General features: G+C 46.2%; 1 protein-coding gene across 2 annotated transcripts; it reads right to left on the bottom strand.

Moving 5' to 3' along the window:
• Window positions 1-528: 528 nt before the first annotated feature.
• LOC311104042 (xylosyltransferase 2-like) lies at window positions 529-16,948 on the bottom strand (the record flags this gene model as incomplete). 2 transcript variants are annotated; one of them, XM_084145694.1, is made up of 11 exons in its annotated part: window positions 529-5,207; window positions 5,474-5,807; window positions 6,094-6,289; window positions 6,512-6,768; window positions 6,906-7,082; window positions 7,398-7,614; window positions 8,327-8,407; window positions 9,120-9,322; window positions 10,781-10,956; window positions 11,394-11,931; window positions 16,808-16,948. In XM_084145694.1, 11 exons carry the CDS (start codon window positions 16,937-16,939, stop codon window positions 4,879-4,881), a joined length of 2,640 nt encoding a protein of 879 aa, XP_084001820.1. In that variant the 3' UTR covers window positions 529-4,878. The 2 variants fall into 2 exon arrangements, with proteins under 2 accessions (XP_084001820.1, XP_084001819.1); XM_084145693.1 differs by lacking the exon at window positions 8,327-8,407 and having other exon boundaries at window positions 16,808-16,939.
• Window positions 16,949-17,520: the final 572 nt, after the last annotated feature.

Genomic DNA, 17,520 nt, shown 5'->3' with positions numbered 1-17,520 from the left:
GCTCCTGGCAAGAATTATAGCCACCTAGGGGGATCATTTCCGCAGAGTCGAATAAAAATTTAAAGCAAAAGGCTCCTACTAGAAGTGAACATGGAGGTACTCTACTATTTATGAAACCATGTCAACTGCGTGCGGTGAAGTGGAGGATGTGCATCGTGTTCAGCACCATGGAGAGCGCCTTTCTTCAGACGCAAAGCATCACGTGTCTTCTCTTTGGGATTACTGCGATTTAGCTATGCACTTTTGAGGGATGGATGAAGCATATTTTGAGTCATATCCTAAACCTGCGTTTAAACTAGTCATTGTGACCGAAATAATATATTGTTTATCAATGACTAATTTCACACCTGAACACACATTACCTCTTGATTAATGATTATTGATACTATCCAGCTTCTCTGAGATCCTTGGAAACCTGTTAAAAATAATGCCATAAAGCACTGACATTACTCACTAGCAGAATACATTTCATTCTAGTCAAAAACGAGTCATAAACTAAATACCCCAAAAAAGCATGACTGGACCAGATTTGATTTTTGTATTTGTTTTTTATTGTGCCACCAGTCAACCTGTTGTCATGTCAGTTTTACCAGAGGCGTTCTGTGATTGGCCAGCACTCCCCTCTCCAGTCCAGCATTGTCATGCCTCAGAGAGGGAGCCATTGCCACGATGTCATCATCATCAGAGTGAGTCATGAGTGGGCTGTGGGGTGATACAGCATAGATGGAAGATCCAGGGGAGGATCTGTTTCAAGTGACATTGAATGAAGGATGACGTGTCCAAAAAAGAATACAAGAAGTGTTTCTCAATTTGACAGAGGGGTTGATATTGAATGGATGGACAAATATATATTTCTCAAAGACTAAAATTCAAAAATAGTAATAGCCAATTCCATTTACACTAAACGGGGCTCTGCTATTCTTTCTGTTAAACGGAGGCTTCACTGAAGCAAGTTTGCAAGGGAAACAAGGTCACTTGTAAACTCATATAGTGGCAGAGAGACTGAAAAAAACTACATAAGTAGGGGTTTCAGCTGGTTTAGTTTTAAAACATTACAATTAAAAACTAAGGTATAGGGTAGGGTTTCATAATTGTCTAAAAAGGCAATATTTGCACATCTTGAAGCTATTCTCCCATTATAAACAGTTCATATTAACAAACAAAGTAAAAGCAGCTTTGATTTCTTGACCAGGCCGTGAAATAGTAGTTGACCACTCTTGGGCGGGAGTTTCAGTGGTAGAAATGCTTATGGACAAACATTAACATTAAAGTGGTAGGTACAGTAGATGACAGAGGAGTCTTCACTTTGTTGGCATACAGAGCATAGACAGCGTGGACAGTACTGCACTGCATATACACTGATAGAGAAGAGGCAGCTAGGCCCAGAGCCATGTACAGTGGGGGAAAAAAGTATTTAGTCAGCCACCAATTGTGCAAGTTCTCCCACTTAAAAAGATGAGAGAGGCCTGTAATTTTCATCATAGGTACACGTCAACTATGACAGACAAATTGAGAAGAAAAAAATCCAGAAAATCACATTGTAGGATTTTTTATGAATTTATTTGCAAATTATGGTGGAAAATAAGTATTTGGTCACCTACAAACAAGCAAGATTTCTGGCTCTCACAGACCTGTAACTTCTTCTTTAAGAGGCTCCTCTGTCCTCCACTCGTTACCTGTATTAATGGCACCTGTTTGAACTTGTTATCAGTATAAAAGACACCTGTCCACAACCTCAAACAGTCACACTCCAAACTCCACTATGGCCAAGACCAAAGAGCTGTCAAAGGACACCAGAAACAAAATTGTAGACCTGCACCAGGCTGGGAAGACTGAATATGCAATAGGTAAGCAGCTTGGTTTGAAGAAATCAACTGTGGGAGCAATTATTAGGAAATGGAAGACATACAAGACCACAGATAATCTCCCTCGATCTGGGGCTCCACGCAAGATCTCACCCCGTGGGGATTAATGATCACAAGAACGGTGAGCAAAAATCCCAGAACCACACGGGGGGACCTAGTGAATGACCTGCAGAGAGCTGGGACCAAAGTAACAAAGCCTACCATCAGTAACACAATACGCCGCCAGGGACTCAAATCCTGCAGTGCAAGACGTGTCCCCCTGCTTAAGCCAGTACATGTCCAAGCCCGTCTGAAGTTTGCTAGAGTGCATTTGGATGATCCAGAAGAGGATTGGGAGAATGTCATATGGTCAGATGAAACCAAAATAGAACTTTTTGGTAAAAACTCAACTCGTCGTGTTTGGAGGACAAAGAATGCTGAGTTGCATCCAAAGAACACCATACCTACTGTGAAGCATGGGGGTGGAAACATCATGCTTTGGGGCTGTTTTTCTGCAAAGGGACCAGGACGACTGATCCGTGTAAAGGAAAGAATGAATGGGGCCATGTATCGTGAGATTTTGAGTGAAAACCTCCTTCCATCAGCAAGGGCATTGAAGATGAAACGTGGCTGGGTCTTTCAGCATGACAATGATCCCAAACACACCGCCCGGGCAACGAAGGAGTGGCTTCGTAAGAAGCATTTCAAGGTCCTGGAGTGGCCTAGCCAGTCTCCAGATCTCAACCCCATTGAAAATCTTTGGAGGGAGTTGAAAGTCCGTGTTGCCCAGCGACAGCCCCAAAACATCACTGCTCTAGAGGAGATCTGCATGGAGGAATGGGCCAAAATACCAGCAACAGTGTGTGAAAACCTTGTGAAGACTTACAGAAAACGTTTGACCTGTGTCATTGCCAACAAAGGGTATATAAAAGTATTAAGAAACTTTTGTTATTGACCAAATACTTATTCTCCACCATAATTTGCAAATAAATTCATAAAAAATCCTACAATGTGATTTTCTGGATTTTTCTCTCTCATTTTGTCTGTCATAGTTGACGTGTACCTATGATGAAAATTACAGGCCTCTCTCATCTTTTTAAGTGGGAGAACTTGCACAATTGGTGGCTGACTAAATACTTTTTTCCCCCACTGTATTTAGAGAGTTGGGCCAATGCGGTTTCTCCATTACATTTACATCATTTAGCAGACGCTCTTTCTCATTATGATGCAAATCGCATGACTGTCTAGAATTAGAACAATATTCAAAATTCTAAAAGTTTGCCTAACTCTAAATATATGGCTCTGGCTAGGCCTATATAGCATAACAGTGAGTAGACCCATTGAGAAGGGACGTAGTCCACTGTGAATATGATGATGACACAACACAGGAGAGCCAGGCCACTGTAGCCTTGAATATTACCCACATCAGTTAGGCACTTCCTCTGACACACAAAACCCCCGGTGACTTTGCTTTGCAGTGATCATGGACAACAAAGACATTTCACATTTCAATGTTCAAGAAACAAACAAAACAAACATTGAAAAACATGTCACAGTAAACAGAACTCATGAGAGAAGAGGACTCTCTCCCAACTTTAACTGATTGTTGTGTCCCAGCTGGTACCATTCTCCCACCTCCAGGTGAGCTAGCTGGTCCAGATATGGTATGGTTTCAGCTGGTACCATTCTTCCACCTCCAGGTGAGCTAGCTGGTCCAGATATGGTATGGTTTGAGCTGGTACCATTCTCCCACCTCCAGGTGAGCTAGCTGGTCCAGATATGGTATGGTTTCAGCTGGTACCATTCTTCCACCTCCAGGTGAGCTAGCTGGTCCAGATATGGTATGGTTTCAGCTGGTACCATTCTTCCACCTCCAGGTGAGCTAGCTGGTCCAGATATGGTATGGTTTGAGCTGGTACCATTCTCCCACCTCCAGGTGAGCTAGCTAGTCCAGATATGGTATGGTTTCAGCTGGTACCATTCTTCCACCTCCAGGTGAGCTAGCTGGTCCAGATATGGTATGGTTTCAGCTGGTACCATTCTTCCACCTCCAGGTGAGCTAGCTGGTCCAGATATGGTATGGTTTCAGCTGGTACCATTCTTCCACCTCCAGGTGAGCTAGCTGGTCCAGATATGGTATGGTTTCAGCTGGTACCATTCTTCCACCTCCAGGTGAGCTAGCTGGTCCAGATATGGTATGGTTTCAGCTGGTACCATTCTTCCCCCTCCAGGTGAGCTAGCTGGTCCAGATATGGTATGGTTTCAGCTGGTACCATTCTTCCACCTCCAGGTGAGCTAGCTGGTCCAGATATGTTCTAGCAGCACTTTTATACAAAGACATGTAAGTAAGCGAAGGGAAGAGGACGCCATGTCACCATTGTGACGACCTCCACCGTGACCTTTTAAGCTCCTACTCCTCCTCGTTGTCGTTCTCCAACTAGTGATCGACCCTGTCCTGCGTAACCTTACAGTCTTACAGTAAAGTGCACTTCCTCCATCTGCTGCTGAAGTTCTGATAATAATGCTTGAAAATAAGCATGAAGATCCTAGTCCAGAGGGCCCACTCCCCTCTGACAACAATTCAACACAGCATTAGCCACTGTCAAAATGTTGGCCACTGCTTTACATTCCTTCAAGCAGAAGAAAACTGTGCACTGAACAGAGTTCGAACATATCCAAGGTTCTACCCAGAGAGACCCTGAATGAAGACTTAAGTGCAGACAGATAACATAACAGAAATCGTCCATGTAACGATGCAATGACGTTTGAACATAAAAAAAACATTTGTCTTGCAGTCTTCATGTGCAAATTTCCAGCACGCATCTCCTCTGAAAAGGCCACGTAGCCTCTAAACTGAGAGCATAGCCACACCTCAGCATATGTAGGGAGAAGCCTTGTCTATTTATGTGCTCTATGAGCTATGAGTTTGCCTCAGAGACCAGGCCCTACTCTCCCCTCTCTTCTCAGGGCTCACATATCCTCTCCTCTCCCTCTCCTCCTCTAATGTAGTTCAGCATGCCTCCTCTCCGGGGGGCTACCTGATCCGGCCGTCACCTTTGACAGGGCCAAGTTCTGACTTGGGGTCTGGGGCGAGGGAGCTCCAGGTGGACTTGGTGCAGGTGCCCAGGGAAGGGCAGGGGCCCGGGGAGGGCTGGGTGGAGCACAGGTCCCCGGTCACCCAGAAGGCCCCCACGGTGCTGTCCACCCAGGCATCCAGGGGCTTGCCTACCAGCTGGGCCCTCTGCTGAGCCTCCTGCAGGGCGGGCTCCTGGGGGGGCAGCTTCAGAACAGATCTCAGCTGCTGGAAGCCCTGCTCTAGGTACAGGTTGCCTGGTGGCCCCGCGTGCAGCCAGCTGTCCTCCTCTGGATCAGGCAGGGTGGCAGGGGGAGGAAGAAAGGGAAGAGAGGACTGTTAGAGATCAGTTCACAACATCCTCATCAGATACATAAATACATACTGAGACAAGTCTTCCAGTGAGTTGAATTGGATACGGAGGCTGAATGGCTGCACTGAATCAAACAGAACACCAAAGGGGCAAACTACCCTGAACTAAACTCCCTTTGGAACCACTTCACTTCCTGGTAAAAAGTATAGATGAACTACCCGACCCTCAAACCACCAGGCTGACCTTGGCGTAGTGGCTCTCGTCCTTTGAAGGCCAGGGGCATGACAAGGAAGCGAGCCTCGGCAACGCGCTCCCACAGCCTGAGCACCCTGACCGTCCAGGCCCCGGGGCGGAGCGGCCGCTGCAGCGGGGGCTTGTACTGCGTGTACTCTGCATCCACATCCACGCTGATGTCATAAGACGCCGCCACCGTCTGGGCGGGGTCGATCCACACGATGGTAGCAGTGAGGTTGGGCCCCCTCACCCACTTCTGTACTGCCACCGGCTCGTCCAGCGGCCCGATCACACCGCCGAAGTTCCGGAAGATTCTCTCCTTGGGGTCCCACTCTGTGCCCACCTGAGGGGGGAAAATAAGCAGACACAGACATTTTACATCAATGTGTTAGGGCAGTCTTGTATCCTTGTTGTCCTAATGGTATTCTAACTTGTTCATTTGTATCCAACATCTAGTCTACAGTAGATATGGGTATTTCATCATCAAACTAGGTCCACAAACTTGTTCATCCGTAGTCTCAGCCCTTGCCATATACCACTATCTAAACTGCAACAACCTTGACTGTACACAATACCCATAGAAATACAGACAGACAGACATCTATCTATCTATCTCAGGTCCCACTCACCTCCAGGTTCTTGAGCCGCTCAAACTCCCTGAGGTTGTTCTCCAGCTGCATGGTGGCCTGAGGCACGGCCCACACCTCCAACGTTTCCCTGACCCTTGACCCCACGTTCTGCACCTCCTGACGGACCAGGTAGCCCTGGAAACGCTCGTCGTAGAAATACAGGTGCACTGACACCGGGTAGCCTATTGGCTCATACCTGCACAAAAGGAGGAAGAGATATTTGAATAGACAATATGAGAAGGTCAAATCAATTGAGATATCTTTTTAGTGTGTATATCAATAATTAAACCCGGACTTCAGTTGTCCTTCTTTTGAAGAAATCAATCTATTGAGCCTCAACTAGCCTAAGTAATAGTGAAATCTTCCACTCTGAATCTACCATTTGGAAAGATTGTAGTATTCAGTATTCAGGCCTCACTTGCAGGTATCCAGGCTGGTCTGGCTGCTCTCCAGGCTCCTGAGGCCCAGGCGGAAGAAGGAGGAGTAGGCCGTGAGGGCCACGTCACTGAGGGAGCCCACCCCATCCGCCCGCTCAAACAGGCTCTCCCAGTAGGCCTTGATGGCCACCGTCCCTGGGGCGTAGTGCCCATACAGGTGGGTGTCCAGGATGTCTATAGCCTCCTGGTTCACCGTGGACTCAAACTTACGGGCAAAGAACGTGGGCCGGGTCAGTTGCTGTGGTGGAATGAAGACATGAGAATCAAAGTTAAATACTACACTTGTTGGCTGAGGAGGAGTGCAGCAGTTAAGGACACTCAATTTGAACTCTCATGATGGGTACAACAGTGCCCTCTCCTGGCTGGCTGACTGACCTGTATCCTGATGAGGTCCTGTGGTTTGAAGTCGTTGGGGGAGCAGCCGCACCAGTCCACTATGTGTTTGTACTGGCACTTACAGCCCAGCTTCCTGTTCCAGTTGGTTACACGCAGGTTGTTGTCCACCAGAGAGTCACACATGTGACTGTTCCCCAGCACTGTGTGGAAGAAGGACTGGAACAGAGAGGAGGGATTATATTAATATTTCAAACACTGGGTTGTGACATTTCCTGTAAATAGAATTCACCATCTCCACAGGGATTCCTGAACAATGAAGACAATCCAGACATGTTTCAAAACATCAAATCAATGCTTTTGACTCTAGTGTACAACATTCAATACTAAGATATGACCTCAACCAACCCACTTTAACTGGCAGCTAAACGCTCTGTGACCCCCTGTTCAGTCTAGCACCTCTACTGCCCAGAGAGGCTGTGACTGAAGCAGTCACATTGTCATCTTCACCACTACATTTTCCCTGACCATTACCTCAGCGGGGAGCAGGGCGTAGGTGTAGAACTGTTTCAGGCCCGCCACCAGCTCATCCTGGGAGTTGATGACGTACTCTACGAAGCGCCTGGTGAGGGAGAACCAGTCAGAGCCCCCAGACACCTCCAGGCCCTCAGGGATGGTCCGCTCACCCAGCCGCCACATGTGGTTGTCACACTCATGGAACAGCCGGTCCAGACCCTGCTTCTTTATGAACCTGGAGGTCACAGGCAGTGTTCATTTCGTCAACAATAACTATGACAAAAGATATTCGTCAACAACCTATTTTTCCTTTTGATCTGTTTTGTCCAATCAGAAATATGCCTTTGCATAATATAATGCAATCTTCTCATTTGTCTTCCAGTTGCGCATGCTGATTGAGCTGATCAGCCCGGCTCTCCCACACACACAGCTACCAGGCGGCCACTTCAGTCTAGAGTTTTAGTAAACTGATAACTAAAACTATGAAGGATGAAAGCTATTTTAGTCAAGACTAAATCTAAAATAGCTGCACAGGGAAGGACAGTGATTAAGAGTTCTTCATTTATCTAACCACTACATTACCAGGCAAGTTAACTGACAACCTGTTGCCTTGTTGCCTAACTTCAGCAATAATATTCAGCAATAATAACTGATCTTAAATAGTTTGTCAGAGAGCTGTCCTTGACTATATGGGAAATAAACATCAAACAGAAGCTTTACATCATAATCATCATTCCTTTCATTTTCCCTTCCAACATCTTAGTCCTCTCCTCCAATATGAAAGCTTAACCATTACATCATACTGAGTGAAGCTAAGCTTGATGAGAAGAGCAGTGGAGGAAAATCTCAGCCGATGTGAGCGGTGTCAGACACTAACAGTAAGAGCCAAGTGTGTCAGACAGACTGACGAGGCTGTGAGTCAGAGGTTTCCTAACTAAGCGCCCTACCTCGCGTTCTCCCGCCCATGTGACTTGAGGAAGTTCTGGTCTCTGTGCTGTGACAGAAAAGCCACCAGTTCATCGTTGGTCCTGCCGGAAGGCGATAGGCCAAGGAGAAGACAGAAAGAAAGGAGTGAAGGAAAAAAGAAGATGAGAGGATTAGGTTGGGGATAAAACGCTGACTGGAGCGTGGCGCGAGGACTTTCCCTGGGTGGAATTAGCCGCTGTCGGCAGGATTTGGGAGGCAGCGGCGGCTCCTCTGTGTGCATCCAAGCATTCCCGTTTATTCCCCCCCTTTAAACCCTGGGACGGTTCAGTAGGATTGGCCACTGCTCTGGAAGCAGCTCAGAAGGGCCTCAGAAATCCACCCCAGAACTGATTGACAAGAAAGAGGCGATTTAGCAGTCTGTCTCTGTGCATCAGTGACCAAAACAGTCCATGACAGTCTGGGCTTTCAACTAGCAGGAGACGTGGCTCTCCTTTATCTTGTAGCTATAGGAGTCAAAGTCACTGCAGGTCAACGGAATAATTGAATCAAATCGCAGAGTGAAGTGAGACCAAAAAGCTCCGCAACAGATGAAAAGCTCAGACAGGCACAAATGAAATTACAACTCCAGAGCACATTTCTTCTAAACAGAGTGAGAGTTGTGTGGCAGGAGGAATACAGAAATTACAAATGTGATCATATTGTGGAGAATTTTGATTGAGATCAAGTCTTCATCACACAAGTCAATTAACCATAATAAAAATTAAACAATAGTTTCAAAGCCAATCATATGACAATGGTGTTGTGGTCACTGACCTGGTGGGGAAGTCAGTGGCACTGAGGTTGATGAAGAAGTCCCAATTCCAGTCCAGCATGGAGAGCAGGTCCTGCATGCTGCGCAGGTAGGCCTTCAGCAGGCTGGCACCGCCCCAGATGGTCACCATGCGCCAGGGCGTGGCACGCACATTGGGGTACTGCTGGGCGATCTGCTGCACCTCCCGATGCAGGTAGTTGGAGCGCTGGGGGGGTTAGGAGACAGACAACATTTACATGCACAATAATAATCTGATATTAAAATGATTATGGCAGTTGGCAGATTATGCATTAGTCATGTAAACACCTTCCTCTGCTCATCTTAATCAGTGTGAGGTCAAAATCGAAGTAAGCATACGCCGATTAAAACACCTGGTTTTCTGAGCAATTTTTTGAATTATTAAGACATGTAAACACCTTAAAGTAACAATCTGCCTACTGCCATAATCAGTTTCATATTGAATTATTAGTGTGCATGTAAACATACGCATTACATCAAAAACAGGCACGTGCAAAGAAATCAACAGAATCTCCTGGTATGAAATAGCTGTAGGTTTTTCTGACAGCAGGACATGAAGAAAGAATGAGAAGAACTCAGCTAAGAGACTACTTCCAAACCGTAAAGAAGACCATTAAACATTCAGAGGGAAAGATGGATGGGGGGGCTGCAGTAGGGTTGGTGACAACAGGCCTGAAGGTGTGAGAGATGAGATTCTTGCGATGAGAAGAGCAGGTAGAAAGTGTTGTGACAGGGCCCAGCTCCAGGCTAACACAGGGAGAGAGCGGCCTGCTCGGCTGGGGGGGGGGGGGGGGGGGGAGAAAGAAAAAGAGAGAGAGAGAGCGAGAGCGAGAGAGGAGAGAGAGAGAGGCTGCCTGGCGGAAGGACTCCAGAACAACCTGACCTGCTTTCCATCCTGTCCCATCCCTCAAGGCGCACTGCCTACCCGTCCCAGTGAGAGGAGCGATAAGGTGGAGGGCCGTTAGCGTCTAGTGTAGTCTGAACGGTGTGAACCCATTGACTCCTCATTTATCAATGCTTTCCCTTCCCTTCTACTCTGCAGTGTTAAACTGTTGCTCTGAGCTATATGGCTCTGCAGCTGTGTAGACATGCTACCAGGAGCTGGGGTGAGCAACCTGTGTAGACATCCCCCTCTTATTGCTCCCACTTCTCCTACAGCAACCAGACAAACCCCTCTATCCTGACTAATCCTCCAGCCACTTCCTTACCTGAGGGTTATTATAGACTCTACTACACATGAAAAACACAGTGACCTCATCAAGCATGTACGAGTCAGCGAGACCCTCCAGGTTAGACCTCCTGCCAGCATATGAGAAGCAGAGACGCAATTCTACATATCAAGGCGTCCTCATAAGCTAACAAGAAACATGCGGAGTACGATAAAGCATAAGCTTAAATCGTACCCCCTCTGTATGACCTTTGTGTGATTATTTGTTTGAATTCAACCCTCAACTGAGCCAGACCAAACCAGATCATCCAAATGACAAAATACAATTTCCAGCCATAAGAGACTGTATGGTGCATCTAGGAAAGTTCCAACTAAGTAATCCTTTTTTTGTGAACAATTTTTATTTGATGTTTTTATTCAAGATGAAATCCTTCTTGAATCAATCACAGTATAGTGTGTATGTCTGCCAGTAGTTACCTTGTCCACGTGGATGTAGTAGAAGTGGTCTCGGTGGTATATGGCTTTGATGAGGCGTTTGAGCTGTCTGATGGCCCGGCCGTGGACCACCAGGACGAAAGCCACCCTGACTGGGTTCTCCACTTTGGACAGGTCATTGTCCAGCTCATCAGCTGTCTGGACCGGGCTGGAAAAACCTGGGATGAGGACACAACACAAAGGATGAGAGAGAGGATCATGGGAATAAGTCTCTGGATACGGACTCATGGGACTGATTAACAGTCTGATAATGGAAAATAGGTAGTCCTCAAACCCCCACTTTATAGGTGGATAAGGGGTGGTGTGAAAATATGCTATCTGAGAGGGGGGGGTGGGCTGCCAAAAGAGTACATTCACAGACATCTATGTTTTTGCAGAGGAAAACATTTTACATTAAAACAGGAAATGGAACTGCAAATGTAATATTCATGCATTGATTTAGCCTTGGGGGGCACTTCAAGGCACAAATGAAAAATGTACCAGGGAGAATAAATATCCAATACATCATTAAGAGTCTGCAGTGTGTGGGCTGTCTGCATATGCAGTTAGTCTCTGATCCCTAGAGGAATGATGGCTAGGTAGGGGTGTGTCTCACCGTGCTGCGGGCAGAACTGAGGCAGTGCCCTTGGCATGAGCTGCCCGGCCTGATGCTGGCACACAATGTTGGCGATCTCCTGCCGGCACTGCCGCGAGCCGGCGCGGTGCAGGGCTGACAGGGCATCCTTGCCCATGATGTCACACTTGGGCACAAAGTCGCTGCTGGGGGCTTGAGGCGCCCCCTCCACACTGCCCGGTTCCCCTGGCATGGCTGGAGGGGGTAGTCTGGCCGCCCCCTCCCCTCCGCCCCGGGTATCAGTGAAGTTACGGCTGCTGGAGGGGTCGTGGGGGGGAACACCGTCAGCTGCTACCCCTACCCCCTGGCCCAGGGGCACCTTCACCCTGACGGTGGTCTTCCCCCGGTGCTTGTTGCCCCTCCGGAGGGCGCTGGCGGCCGTGGCCCCCGTCCTCTCCAGCCTGCTGTTCCATCGGGCCCCGCTCCTCCCAGACAAGGCGTTCTGTCTCTCCCAGCCCACCGCCTCCCTTTTGGGGTCCTGGCTGTTGTGGTCAGGCAGCTTAGACCGCCGTGTTTTCCTCTGGGGAGGGGGGAGAGAGTTAGCACAGAGAAGATTCTCATTCTCCTCCTTTCCTGTCGATACACTACACAACATACTGGGACCAATCAAATTATCAGGAAGAGTGTTTGTGAAACGAGGAGATGATTCACCCTCTAAGAACAACCAAAACAAGACGACAACAGAGCAGGAGCACCAGAGGCAAGATATGTTTACAATGCGTTTTGTTTTTGCTCTGGGTTATTTTTAGCCCCCCCTCTGCCTTTTGTGGAAGTAATCAGAGAAGGCACAACATACAGATGTAAGGTATGTAATGAAGGCAGTGATTCACCGCGGTGACCTCAGTAAACCTCAGTCAGACCCTGGGCACAGCACAGAGCGCACACAGCGCATGCATGAAACGTACACATTCAGTCACACCACATGAAATTGGGCATATGCTCACATCTACAATGAGAGTCCTTATCAGAGCACTGCGGGGAGTGTGTGTGTGTGTGTATATATATATATATATATATATATATATATATATATATATGTGTGTGTGTGTGTGACAGACAGAGAAGTCCTCTGAGGAGTAATTAGTGAGGCCTTTAAATGGGCAACGACAGACAGGCAGGCAGGGGGAGCTGGAGGGCTGCCACGCTCTGAGCTGCCCAATAAGATCACTGTCGGCCAGAGGCCAAGTGGCCTTATCAGCAGCCACCCCTGCAGCCCCAGGAGCGCTGAGCGCAGCGCTGCCCACTTCAGCACCCAGCCCTAAGCCCCTGCCACTTCAACTGTACAGTGCACAGCAATGGCCCTACACCAACACTAGGACCAGGGCTACCTGGGGAGGAGGGTGTGTGTGGTTTGGGACCTTTAAAAAAACATGTTTTTTTAAGGTCTATCCCTTCATTCACATTCTGAGCAACTAAGTAAAAACATAAGACAAAAAAACATAATGACTCTTCTGGCTCTAAGGGTGTTTCAGGTGGTTAGTGGAGATAAACAGGGAAACAACTTCTCACCACACTCTTACTGGAATGCAAAAACGGGGCCTCCACAAATGGATGCATCGAAAGCAGCAACCCCCCAGCTATTTTCACTTCTGGCAGGACAATATCACAGCTTACCACGCTGGCTTGCTGGCTTATTGGAATTGTACAGAAGGGCCCCAAAATATGCACCCGGAGAAGGGATAGAAAAACAGGGAGTGGGCATGGCCCAGAGTGGGCCCCCGCCACACGCTGCTGGCACAGAGACAGACCAGAGCACAGACTGTGGGAACAGAGGCTATGGCCTGGGACAGACAGCACAAGGCAGGGAGCTAGACCAGTGCAAGTCTGCCAGCCAGTAGCCAACCCACACAACACAGCTACTGATCGCCCGGTGCACCACAAATGCTGTTCCAGTTAGAAAAGCATTTGTCCACAATGATGTTACAGCCCAGCCCCATTGAATGTGATTTGCGTCAAGGAGTCTATTGAAAAGCATCATAGGGCAAGAAATCCATATTTTAAAAGACTGTTACTCTACTGGTGGTTCACTGGTTCAAACAGCTACCAAATGTTAAGTGGACTTGGGCAATGTTATCATATTGAAGAGAAACACAGCAATTTCAATGAAACTTTTCACAATTTTCCACACTTTTTAATTAACGCTCTCACATCAGAAATTCGTCAACTCAAAGGCGGGTTTCTTTTCCTTTTTTCTTTCCAATTAGTTGAAGCCATATCACTGCCTTCATCTCCATGTGAGGGGAGCGGACCAGTACGCCCCAGCAGCTCTTTATGAAGCCACTGACTGGGGATGACGGAACAGAACGTGCGGTTTTCTTCACTTTTTCTCAAGTACTCTTCTGTGGGGGCTATAATAGGATGCATGTGATTGTGTTCACACATGCACAGCAAGCAGCCAGCTTCTGATTAGAGCAGATGTGAGTTACATCGAGGCCACTGAGCAGAGAGGGACTCAGTCCACTCACTCAGCCCTGCATCCATACTTTTTTATTTTTTTTATTTATTTATTTTTTTTAGGCCCCAACTCTATACAAACACCCACTCAGAAGGGGGAGGGGGCCACTGCCATTGTGTTAAAGACATTTTTTTTCATTTTAGTCATTTGGCAGATGCTCTTATCCAGGGGGACTTACAGTAGTGAGTGCATATATTTTTCATACTGCTCCCCCGTGGGAATCGAACCCACAACCATGGCGTTGCAAGCGCCATGCTCTACCAACTGAGCCACACGGGAACTGTAAAAAGTCCTCCTCCAGCCTCCCGATAACCTAATTTATCACATGATTTACCTAACAAAAGGTACATTTCAGTAGGTGGTTGGTACAAGGTTCAAAATTATGTTGCACCATTGGGCGGTTGGCGTATAAATGTGCCTTTGTTTAGGCTGGCTGGCTCAGGACTGAAGTGATGGTAACAGCTGGATGCATCCTTATGGAATGAACATGGAGAGTAACAGAGGAAGGCCCTAAATATTGTCAAAGACTCCAGCCACCCTAGTCATAGACTGCTCTCTCTGCTACCGCACGGCAAGCGGTACCGGAGCGCCAAGTCTAGGTCCAAAAGGCTTCTTAACAGCTTCTACACCCAAGCCATAAGACTGCTGAACATCTAATCAAATGGCTACCCAGACTATTTGCATTGTCATCCCCCCCTCTTTTACGCTGCTGCTGCTCTGTTTATTATCTATGCATAGTCACTTTAATAACTCTACCTACATGTACATATTACCTCAATTACCTTGACTAACCGGTGCCCCCACACATTGACTCTGTACCGGTACCCCCTGTATATAGCCTCGCTACTGTTATTTTTACTGCTTTTATTTTTTACTTATCTATTGTTTACTTAACACTTATTTTTCTTAAAACTGCATTGTTGGTTAATGGCTTGTAAGCATTTCACTGTAAGGTGAGGCTGTTGTATTCGGCGCATCTGACAAATAAAATTTGATTTGATTTAAAGCAATCTACTAGATGTCACAATAGGAACATCCTGCTCTCAGGACGATCTCATGTCATGTCACATTTCCTGTTTACACTGTCTGTTCAAAGGGAAATGCATTCATTGCATCTTGGCTGTTATAAATTCAGACAGATGGTTGATGTAATGCTCCTACTGGTCCAAGTAATAACATCTTCTTGATTGCGATAAAGGACGTAGCATAGAAACACATTAAGAAGAGAATGGCTAATGGTGGGTTTGCTCCAATAAATAATATAGATCTAACACATCACCAGTGAAACAGTCCAGAGAGTCCAGAGTCCCAGAGCAAACCTACCCACCCTATGCAGTGCCTCTTCTGGGGCCCTCCTTATATGCTTCCTCTCCCTCCAGGTATGCACAGCTCAGTGAGACAGCTCTGTGTGACCACCCGAGCCACGGCCTGTTCCCCCTGCTACCATCCAGAAGGCGAGGTCAGTACAGGTGCATCAAAGCTGGGACCGAGAGACTAAAAAACAGCTTCTATCTCAAGGCCATCAGACTGTTAAATAGCCATCACTAGCCGGCTACCACCTGGTTACTCAACCATGCACCTTAGAAGCTGCTGCCCTATGTACATAGACATGGAATCACTGGTCACTTTGCTCGTCCTAATATTTATATATTTCTTAATTCCATTAAATTTACTTTTAGATGTGTGTATTGTTGTGAATTGTTAGATACTACTGCACTGTTGGAGCTAGGAACACAGCTAGGAAGACTTTATTTGAAGAAGAAATAGGAGGTTCCAGGCCACTGCCTCTAGGGTAGTGTTCCAGGTGTGTGTGTGAGATTGGAGAGCCAAGATTCCCATGGATAAGTATGTTATAGGTCGGTTCAGACGCTCTAGTTCAGTCAGTACTTTAGAAAATATAGACCAAATTGGCTAAATGTGTTGTTTAGCTAGAAATAGTTCAGGTGTAGTTTTATACTTGGAAAGAATGCAAGTAAATTACTATGCTTATATCAAGACCAATAAATTGTGAATTAAACTGAGAGTAAATGAATAAGATGACTATGGTATGCAATGGATCATGAGCCAACTCAGATAGCTTGGTGCAAGGACAAGGAAAGATGAGCCAGAGGGAAGCACGACTGCTCGCTCCAACTCGTTGCATGTCATAAATTGACATTATACTCGCAAGTCTTGACACCTACTTTGAATAATCACCGAACCTATTAATCCAGTTGGCAAGCCAGATAATCAACCTCGCCATGTATTTCCGTTATCTTCATCACTACACAGTCACACAATACTAATTGTGGTGCTCTGTAGCTCAATTGGTAGAGCATGGCGCTTGTAACGCCAGGGTAGTGGGTTCGATCCCCGGGACCACCCATACGAAAAATGTATGCACGCATGACTAAGTCGCTTTGGATAAAAGCGTCTGCTAAATGGCATATTATTGAAGTGACAGTCGCAGCACCAATCAACATTCATCCAAGGACATGCCAAATCACAACATAATGAAATGAGAGCCTACACAATGTGCCCTGTTTTTAAATGTTTTGCTTGCTAGTTAGCTGGTTGGCAGTTTACAGTTTACATCACAATGACCTCGTACGCTATTATGCGTATACTCAGGAAACGTCTCACCTGAATTCTGAGACAGGTTGGCCAAACAAAGAAGTGGTTCACTTCAAGTATTATTGATTCTTGAACTAGTCTAGTGTAGTTTAACTAGCGAGTTGGTTTAAATATGCAATTCTAGCTATAATAAGTGTACAAGGAATAAGCTTACTACGAACTAGCTTTGGTTAACTACAGTATCTTTAATGTAGTTCGCTACAGTACTAGAGACAGCTAGCTAACGTTTACGTTAGCATAGTAAGCTAGCTTGCTAACTACCGCTACCAGCTTTAGAGACCAAATCTTATCTTAACCAGCTAACCAAAATAATATTAAGCTTTCTTACCTCCGTCTCGCCCTCTTCGAGACTTCTCAGACTCCATACCACTAGCCCTTGAATCAGAAGAATCGTTAACGCGGCGGCAATCGCTAGTTTGTATCGTCGGAGGAGCTTCCGCACTCTGACGCTGGCCACCATTTTTCCGATTCTAGTTTACATGAGCGCGTGCCAGGGGAGGAGAGAAGCAAATCTGAACAACGCACGCGCACGCAACTGATAGACTTGCATTTCCTCAGCGTAGAAATTGTAGGCAGGCTACTGATTGCATATTTTTGGAGTCTTATACAATACGTTTGATTATGTTTTATAATCATAGTTTTTTTTTTTTAAAGAATGTTATAGGTTTACAGCCAGATAGTTTTATAGAAAATGTGACATTTACATGATAAACAGAACACATACAATTAAAACCTATCATCATTAGTAATAACATTGTATTGAATGTATTTAGATTTTAATACAAAATGCTATTTGCATGTTCCTAATTACATATAAGGATGAAAAGTGCCGCCCTTTCTATAGCCTACAAACGTTTTGTCAATCCTCTTTATATGGTTTATTTAGATTATGAACCATCATGATCATTATGGATCCTTTTTATAATGATAATCAGATTCTATAATGTTGTTATAGCTTGTAGCAGCTCAGTGCCATATATTTAGCTACAGTGCCTTCAGAAAGTATTCAGACCCCTTGACTTTTTCCACATTTTGTTACAG

The sequence above is a fragment of the Coregonus lavaretus genome (genome assembly GCF_964263955.1).
Source record: "Coregonus lavaretus genome assembly, chromosome: 28".
In the NCBI taxonomy this organism is placed as follows: domain Eukaryota; kingdom Metazoa; phylum Chordata; class Actinopteri; order Salmoniformes; family Salmonidae; genus Coregonus; species Coregonus lavaretus.
The sequence above is the reverse complement of the archived record's forward strand: the minus strand, read 5'-3'. Positions and strand labels throughout refer to the sequence as shown.